General features: G+C 37.5%; 1 protein-coding gene across 1 annotated transcript; it reads right to left on the reverse strand.

Moving 5' to 3' along the window:
• Window positions 1-3,268: 3,268 nt before the first annotated feature.
• On the reverse strand, window positions 3,269-4,497 carry LOC119807520 (heterogeneous nuclear ribonucleoproteins C1/C2-like). The gene has a single exon (XM_038319521.2). It carries the CDS (start codon window positions 4,431-4,433, stop codon window positions 3,549-3,551), a length of 885 nt encoding a protein of 294 aa, XP_038175449.1. The 5' UTR covers window positions 4,434-4,497; the 3' UTR covers window positions 3,269-3,548.
• Between the last annotated feature and the right edge of the window lie 5,607 nt (window positions 4,498-10,104).

Below are 10,104 nucleotides of genomic sequence, written 5' to 3' on the forward strand. Positions count from 1 at the left end.
TTTCTCCTATATTGTTTGTGACTTCTCACATACTATAAAATGAATTTAATTTACTTATGGCAACTTTCACCATCAAAACCATATTATTATGATTTTTTTCTTTTATGTCCACTGATATATCCTAGAGCCAACAGTGTAGGAGACATTGCTTAATGAGCAAAGGTGTGGTCACAAGATCCAATGAAGGTGTACATGATAAACCTAAAAAGAAAAGTTATAGGCGATGTCATAAATGAAATTTAATAGTTGATTGAAATCATACAATTTGTATATAGAAATGAATTAAAGTTCTAAGAAAGAAGATATTGCTGTTCATATTGATTCTCTTTTCTGCAGGATAAATTATGTTTCAAAGATTCTGATCCTAACATTAGTTTGAGCTCATCCAATACTGTCAGAGTAGGAAGAAAATCATTTGAGATCTCAGATATTAATATGCCATTCCCTAATGTCTGTCTCTTTGAACTCATCCATCACTTTAGGAATAAATTCACAAAACACAAATTCATGATAAAGTGTGTATGCATTCGAATATCGTAACATTAATTTATTAATTTACTAAGTACTATCATGTATACTCTGTATATTAGTTTATATTACTCAGATTATAAGATGAAAAATTTTAACACTAAAGACTGCTGTTTGATAGCAAAAAAAAATGAAACCACAGTATAGAGAAATGTTTTTTGTATTTCTGGTTTCTACTATATGACTATGTGCTTTGTAGTGGAAATAAAACCGATTCTACCTACCATTTGAAAAAAAATCTATATTGTTTAGCAACCTCAACTGTTTTCCTCATTAAGGAAGTAAAGGCCAAAATTCTCTCTATCATGAAATTCCAGAGTAATTGACTATAACACTATATTAAAAATGTATAGCATTTAAAATTCTATTTGTTCATATTTATCAGCAATGGTAAAAACAAAAACTTAATAAAACATTAAAACTTTTCTACTCATCTATTTTAACAATGACCATAGAAGAGATTTCTGATCTACTTGATCTGTCCTTTGAAAGAGAAAAGCAGAGGCGGGCAAGAAGGGATCAGGGCAATAGAGAGGGATGGAGGGAGAGAGGATAGGGAGAGATGACTGAAACTGTAAGGTATGGGGCGGGGACAATGTGAATACCTAGTGCAGTAGAAACCACCAGGATCCTAGGAGGGGGACCCTAGCAGAAATCCTAGTAATGGAGGATATGGAGCCTGAACATCTTCTATAACCAGGCAACTACCAAATGGTGGGACTGGGGTACCAACTAAGCCACAAAACCATTTACCTATAATCTGTCCTGTCTAAAAGATGTGCGGGGACAATGAGGCCCAAACTTGTGGAAACGACCAATCAATAGCTAGTCTAATTTGAGGCTCAAGCCAAAAGAGGAAGCCCATGCCCTACACTGTCTGAAATGACCAGGAACCCAAGGCTGGATAGCCCAGAGACCTAAGATAGAAAAAATTCATCAGTAAAAAGATTCGATACTCATAGATTGGTACCTTTTCCAATCATCCTCAGGGAGGCTTTCTAAACAACCATGGGAGTGGATACAGAGACCCACAGTCAAACATTAGGCTGAAGATCAACTTGGAGATCTTCATCTGATCCCTCCCCTTGTAGTTCAGGAACCTTGTAGAAGAGGGGAAGGAAGAACTGTATGAGCCAGAGGGGCCAAAGACACCAAGAGAATGCAGCACACAGGATCAATGAAGCAGGGTTCATATGGGATCCCAGAGACTAAAGCTGCATAGGTGTGAGCTAGGTCCTCTGCAAATATGTTATGGTTGTTACCTGGCTCTTTTAGTGGGACTCCTAACAGCGGGAGTTCGAATGTCTCTGACTCTTCTGCTTAGTCTTCGACCCTTTTCCTCTTTCCGAGTTGCCTTTACCAGCCATGATATGAGGTATTGTGACTAGTGTTATTGTAACTTCTTACTTCATGTTCTGGTGATATTCCTGAGAGGGCTGCTCTTTTCTGAAGGAAAATGTAAGAGAAGTGGATCTAGGTGAGAAGAGAGGTGGGGGAGGGACTAGAAACAGATGAGGAAGGGAAAACTATGGTTAGGATGTATTGTATGAGAGATGAATATAAAAAAAGATAAAGCCAATATAATGACTCTTACATAATGAAGTCTGTTAGAGACAGACAAGTGTCTGTTAAGCATGTTCTGTAAAGAAGGCAGTGAAAGAGAGTAAATGGGGTGAAACACTGAACACTTAAGTAGATCTGTCTTCCTATGTTAGACATCACTTGCACATTCAACACAAATTCTTCTCCAGATGCCAGAAGATGGGGAAAGTAGCATTCCAGAAATCTTAATTATGTCAACTTACATATGGATTACCAATTACAGATCTTACGTTATGGGAGGCACTGAGTATACAGCAATACATAAAGTAAGTTTCTGTTCTGAGCTCATTGATAATTTTAGCAGAGAAAGACACATATCAGGACATGAAATCATCTGATAAGCTCTGTGATAAATGTGAGCAACTTCCTTATCCAAAGTCATCTCTAAAATGTATTTTATTAGTCTCCTTTTATAAAACCTAAAACTAATATTGCTAAAACACTGGCATATGTTTGAAATGTATCCTATCTCTCTCTGATCATTTCTTCTTTCTCTAACAATGAACTCAACTGCACAACATTTAATGAGGAATCTATTCAATAGTGAAGTTACAAGCCCATATCCCATATGGAATAAGTTTATTAACTAGTATTGTGAGAAGCATAAGTGAAATAAATATTTGATCCTTGGTGGCCAACAGAAAAATAATGAGGCTCACATTATGAGTGAGTATACTCTTGTAAAGTTCTATGGTATACATAGAAAATGTAAAGTTGTAATAAGAGCTTCTTCATATAATCCCGAGGTTATGTGCTTTACATATTTATCTTATTTTTTTCCTTCAAATTCCTGGTTTAATAAGGAATTGTTTATTTTGAGAAAAAGATCCCAAACATCAGGCTGTTCACAAAAATAACCCATGGTATTAACTTTAGAAAACAAATAATAAAGAGTATTACACTATTTTCCTGTAAGATGCATTCGACATGCCAGCTCTCATTCACAAAAATACATGGTTACATTCGTGTTGAACAGCCCCACTCAAGTGAGGGAAACACACACCTCTAATGCAAAGCTGCTCTTGGGGATTACAAGTAAATGAGATGCCTCTGCAGTTAGGGAAGCAACCACTGAAATTATATGGATGGGAAGAACTGTACTCCCTGCATAACAAGAGATTATTTTGGAGACAGTTGATAAAAACCATACATCTTTTTATTGTTAAGTCAAAGAGGTATCAAAATTAAAAGCAAAACTTACAGAGTAAGACTTAACAAAACTACTAAGGAGCATCAAAGGGAGTGAGAATGGAACTAGGCGCAAGGCAAATATGAATCAATGAACACAGGAGAGGGAAAGGGTGAACAGTGAGAATGTGCTGAGGACACTAGGGGAGAGGACCTGGTGTTACTTCCATCTCTCACAAGTGCCAGGTAAAATGGATAAGGGGATAAGATCTCTAAACTCCGCTATGTGCTTAGGAGTCATCCTCCCCATTGGCGCTGTCTCTGTCATCCTCTCCTTCCTCTGCTTCTTTTTCATCGTCCTTGATCAGCTCCAGCTGGTCATCCCCTCGGTCCTCATTGTCATCGTCGTCCAGCAGGTCGCCCTCCTCGGCAGAGTCGTCAGCACACGCCTCAGACTCCATCTTGACGTTCGTCTCGTCTTTCTTCACAGAGGCACTGCTCTGCTCCTCCTCCGACTTCTCGTTCTTCAACTCTACTGCTTGTTTGCTTTGTTCTTTTTCAATTTTTTCCAGGCTTTCCAGCAGAGAATCCACTTTTTGTTTTATCTGAGTCAGCTCCTTCTTAATGGCCTGAAGGTCATCACCTTTCAATTTTTCGGATTTGGAAGAAGAGCCCCGTTGTCCACTCTTCGAACTGAATCCACTTTTGCCCCTTCGAGAGGTGTTTCCAGAAACACGCTGGCGTTTAGAAGGCACCACCGCTCGAGCAATAGGAGGAGGAGGAGGAACACGTGCTGGGTACCTGTACATCCTGTCATAATAATCCCGTTGAAAGTCATAGTCCAAATCAAATGAGGAACCGTACATCTCCGCTGCAGATCGTTTCACACCTGCTTTCCCGCGGTTCACTTTTGGCTCTGCAGCCAGATTAATATCTAAAACCTGGCCAGCAATCATTCTGCTATCCTCTCCAGCTACAGCTGCCCGGGCATTTCTTTCGTTAACATATTGGACAAAGGCAAAGCCCTTATGCACAGAGCAACCCACAATTTTGCCATACTTTGAAAAGATTGCCTCCACATCAGACTTCTTGACCACAAGAGTATTGAGATTCCCAATGAACACACGGGAATTCATGGATCGAGGATCTGTCTTGTTGGTAACGTTGCTAGCCATCTCCTTTGTTGGTAAGGTTACTCACAAAGCTGAAATGTAGCTGAAGATCAAAAAAATCTCACTCAAGCAAAGTTCCACTAATTTATATATTTCGAGTGATTTGTAACCGGAGGAGGAAGAGGCGGCCGCTCCTATTGTGGGTCCGGGCCAAGACCGAAGCTCCAGCGGGCGGGCGGTGCCCATATTTATTTATTTATTTATTTATTTATTTATTTATTTATTTATTTATTTATTATGTACACAGCATTCTAGCTGCATGTGTACTTGCACCCCAGAAGAGTGCACCAGATCTCATAATAGATGGTTGTGAGGGAATTGAACTCAGGACCTCTGGAAGAAGAGTCAGTGCTCTTAACCGCTAAGCCATCTCTCCAGCCCCCATATATTTGTCTTTTGATTTAGCAACAATTTAAAAAATGGAATTATCAGAAAAAAATGATTCTTACTAGCAAAAACATAATAAAATAATTTTATTCTCGTATGTCCCATGGGAAACAGTCACAGACTGGAATGAGGTCATATTATTCATAACTTTTTATCACCATAAAATATCTGAGGTAAAGCCGGGCGGTGGTGGCGCACGCCTTTAATCCCAGCACTAGGGAGGCAGAGGCAGGCGGATCTCTGTGAGTTCGAGGCCAGCCTGGTCTACAAGAGCTAGTTCCAGGACAGGCTCTAAAGCCACAGAGAAACCCTGTCTCGAAAAATCAAAAAAAAATATTTGAGGTAATAAATTTCTAAGTGCTTTTTATGAGATCACAGTTTTCAGGACACATGTACTGAGGGGAGATATGTGGTTGGTAGAGCAAAGCCACTCACGCCATAGCAAAGAAGTATAAGTGGAAAGAGCCTGGTGTAGTCTGAAAACTAGAAGGACCTCCTCTGGGTTCTACCTAATTATTCTACTGCTTTGCAATAGTGTCACACTGGGAACCAACCCTAAAACTTATTCATCTTTGATGGGAATTTCTGACTTGAAATATATCAATCATGCATGTAGAAGATGTTAAATTATGTGTTCTATAGAAGACATAAAAAGTGAGATATGTGTTACTGGCCTCTATGCTAGTTCAGACATAATTTTTGAAATCTCAGTTAACAACTTTGAATTGTATCACCTATGAGAAAATAAAGCAAATGAGTGCTGAACTATAAAAACTAATAAGTCAAATTTATGTTCACGTGTGTTAAAAGTCACATTCCCAACACTTTCATCTTCACAAAACAGTTAAGTGGAAATTACAAAGTATCTCATTCAGAAAGGCTTGTCAAGACACACTGTTGATGACGTTTATTAGCAGCTCTTATATGTTATTAGTATAAGAGCTGTCTTAATGAGATCAGTTCCTTCAACACAGATTGCCATCAATGCAGAGAATATAACAGAATTTTGTTAGAGAACAATATCAATGCATTTGGATGTTGGTAGCGCAATGTCAGTGGTGAATCTTAAATATTGTACCTTCCCATGTGACTATATAAGGAACTATTGTCAATGGGATGAGGCTTTTGACATTCTATTTAATAATCTACCTCTCCCCTTTGCTGTAAAATCTTTATTGACTGATCTACATGCCATACAATATTAAAATCAATTTGAAACAAAAAACATTCATTAGAATTAAGTTATTCTTAAGACCTTCCACATAGAAGCAACGTATCTCTTACATAATTACTAATATGTAGCAGGTTAGAAAGACATCAGTGGGACAAAGTCCTTGTTGCTCTGTCAGAGGATGAAGTTTGGTTCGGTTCCCAGTACACATATTGGGCACATATCAAACAATTAAATGTAACGTGTGTGACATTCTCTTGCTGTCCCAATGGGTACTTACACATATGTATGTATGTGCATGCATACACACACACACACACACACACAAACACACACACGTATACATAAAGAATAATATTAAAAATAATTTTTGGAGCCCTGAAAAATGGCTGAGCAATTAGAAGCACCTGAATTAGATTCCCATCATTCATCTGGTAGTTTACAACCATCTGTAATTCCAGTTTCTGGGGATCCAATGGCCTCTTCTGGTCCGCAGTGTCAGACACTTATATGGCACACAGATACATGCAGACAGAAAACCCTTACCCATAAAATAAACTTGAAACTAATTCCTGATATATATGCTCAATATGTATAAAGTAATCATTATGATTGATAACATATCAAACACACAGCATCAATTATATACAGAATTGGATAAAATAGCATGTATCTGAAATCTCGGAAACTTGACAGCAAGATGGTTTTGGGAGGCCAGTACTTTAAGGCCAGTCTGAGACACACATTAAAATTTTTTCTTAAAAATAAGGTAAGAACCCATAAAATGGTCTATAAAGATGTTTAGTGCCAAACCTGATTACCTGAATTTGATACCTAAGGCTCACAGAGTGGATGAGAGACCCAGCCAATTTAAGTTGTATCTTAGTATCCTAGCATTCCAATTTGTGTCCAGATATTTTGGGGTATTATAACCTAAAATATTTTATTAATTATATATTCTGCTTCTCTGTTTCCAAGATAGTAGTGACAATTTCTTGGTAACAGTACTATATTTTATCTTTATACATTAAGTTGCACTCAAGGTAAAGGTACATTTTCTGTAAGATTGACTAAATACAATGAACACACATTAAAATAGCTTTTGTGTGAAGAGCCAATCTAGGCAAAACATATGGCGTTTTAGAAATGTAGAGACCCAAGCTTGGTATCCAAAGGAAATGGTATCTTCAGAATATTATTGATTATTGCAAAGTAGCTTCCTCAACTTCCAAACTCTGGGTACATTCCAAGGAAGTAGGAAGGTAAGCCATAGGTTTTTTTTTTTTAAATCTAGACATAGATAGTGTCAGTTCCCCTATATTTTTCTAGGGAAATAGTTCCATGGAAAGCCCTGGTTTAATAAGAGAATAATAAACTTTAACTAGTAATAAAGAAAATGAGGAGAGAGATGGTGCTCTAAAGAATGAGGAATGATTAACATGAGTTCAAGACCCCCCCAGGGATGCTTGGTGAGTTCAAGCCCAGCCATGATTACAGAATGAGTTTCTACCACACAAACAAATAACTAACTAAATCAATAAATCATTTAAAAATAAAATTGCTACTCATTTCCCACAAACAACTTCTCTTTCCTCACTGGATTTAGTTGAAAGTATTATTTAACACTGTAGACAAGAGAAGAAAAAGGACACCAGTTCAGCATGAAGTAGTGATAATTACATTGTCATTTGTGTCCCTACCCTTCATTACCATACATATAAGAAACAATCTATCAAAAAAAAAATCAAGACATCGCCATAATTGTTTTCTGAGGTGAAAATCAATTTGTTTACTTTTGACTTCAAAATATTCACTTTTCAAAAATCTTATAGACAATTAATCACCAGTTTATGGAGAAAGATTTGCATAAAAAGGAGTTCAATAAACATGTGGTAGTCAATATTAAAACAGGAGACAGAAAGGGGGCTGTGACTGGCTTCTGATGACATAAAGCAGCAGCTTCTCCTCCAAGTTCAACCAAAAACCACATTGCCTTACTAAGCATTTATTTTGGGGATTATCAGAGAATGAAGTGATAACACAAATCTGCATGCTTTTAAGGTAAGGCTTGCATCATCTTGTTAAAGAAGGGAACAAATAATAACATATATATATATATAACATAACAGACAATCTATCAGCTCTGCACAGGAAAGCAGCTAGCTGAACATAAATAACTTCTAGGAATTGAAGGTCTGTGCTAGCCTCTGTGAAGCAAAAAAAAAAAAAAAAAAAAAACCAAAACAAAACAGGGTTTATTTTAAGAAATTACAACACCATATGCTGTATGCTTCTGTATGGCTCCAAGGATTGACCTAACTCGGGCAGCAGGGAATGAAAAGGTATCAAACATACAGACACATGAATACAGAAAAGCTCCAGTGGGTGGACCCTCAGTTGGAGAAGCCATGATACCCTGTAAGCTCAGTGTGGTTCTAAAGCACTGGTGAAGAGGAACATAAGGATATCACACAAAGTTGAACAAGGAAGTGGCTTTATTGCATCAGATAAATAATGAGGCATGATTACTATTTATAGCTGAGCAAGGGGGGATATTTTGCCAATGTCAATAGGAGCAGTCCCTGAGGGTTTAAGCCAACAGTCTTTAGACCATGAACATGAGAGGGTAGAGGAGGTGCTAAGGTGGACATATTCTGTATGTCCTATCAACATCTACACACTAAGCAGAGGAAGGGCTTTTCTATCCTTCTGAACCACACTTAGGGAAAGCTTTGTCATTCTTACAAGCCTGAGGCATTAGATCCATGACACAGCTATACCCATGCCAAGCAATACACATTCACTAAGGACTGAACTTGTTCCCTTCAACCATCCTTTGTCTTAAGGCAATAACAGCAATAAAACAGCTATGAATATTGTCTTCTTCACCTTAAAAGTGTGAATAGATATATTTTGTAACCACAAGAAAAATTCAGATTGCTTCTCTGAGCATCAAGGTTAGGATGAAACCTTCAATGGAATCATAGGAAAAATGCTCAGTTGTGACAATTGAGTTCATTTGAAGGCCCTCTATCTAGAAGAGTGGGCTTTTCCTTCTTGTCCAAAGAAAATAAAGTTTATAGAATTTACAGCACCACTAACGTAAAAAAAAATATTTTGGAATACACACCAGAATAACAGGTTGGCCATACATTAAAACAAACCACAAGTGGTTCAATATTGTATGCGTATGTAATTTCACTAACATAACCAAAGGTGTACAAAAAAACTATAATAGATGTAGAAACTCAGCTTCCATCATCAAATTTGAATACAGTGGAGCACAAAGGCGAGGTCTGCACACATTCTACTAGCTCTGCACAGGAAAGTGGCTAGCTGAACATAAACAACTTCTGGCGATTGAAGGATTGAAGGTCTTTGCTAGCCCTTGTGAAGCAAAAGAAAAAAAAAAAAAAAACAGGGTCAGGATCAGAAAAACCAGCAGTGAAGGTGATTCTACTCGACTTGAGCTGCACAAGCGAACACCATCTGGATGGCTTAAATGACAGGGATTTAGTTCCCAGAGCGCTGGAAGGTAGAAGTTCCTGACTGGAGTACCAGCATGATGGAGATTGATTGAGGAAGCAGAAGGCTAACTCTCTCTAGTCTTCATTTAAGAGCACTAATCACACTAAGGAGGGCTCAAGTCTCATGACCTAATTACTTCTCAAAGGCTTTGTCATCAAATATCATTTGGGAATTAGGAAGTATTAGGAGTCAGTATAATAATGAGACAGGTAATACTTTATTGCATAACAAAAGCAAACCACACATTAGACACAATGTGACTCTCTCTTCCTTCAACTTTACCAATACTCTAATAGCAATAATTTATTAACTCAAAAGCATAATTTATTTTTTCCAAATATACATACATGTATAAATATGCACATTTGTATTATGTTTACATGTTTATATAACATAGCCATTATGCATTTGTAGGTATTTTCAGCAAATTTTATAAAATGTTTCCAGATACTGGCAGGTTATCACACATGACCAAGTCATGTGAGTGCCTCAAGTTCTTTTTTTTTTTCCAAATTAACTTCTTTTAGAACATTCTACATTTGTCCTAGTTAGGGTTTCATCATATTGTTATGATGAAACACCATGGTC

This window comes from Arvicola amphibius, chromosome 2, assembly GCF_903992535.2.
Source record: "Arvicola amphibius chromosome 2, mArvAmp1.2, whole genome shotgun sequence".
Lineage (NCBI taxonomy): Eukaryota > Metazoa > Chordata > Mammalia > Rodentia > Cricetidae > Arvicola > Arvicola amphibius.

Coding starts and splice junctions, on each gene's coding strand:
- LOC119807520 (XM_038319521.2), bottom strand. CDS start 4,433: ATGGCTAGCAACGTTACCAACAAGACAGATCCTCGATCCATGAATTCC.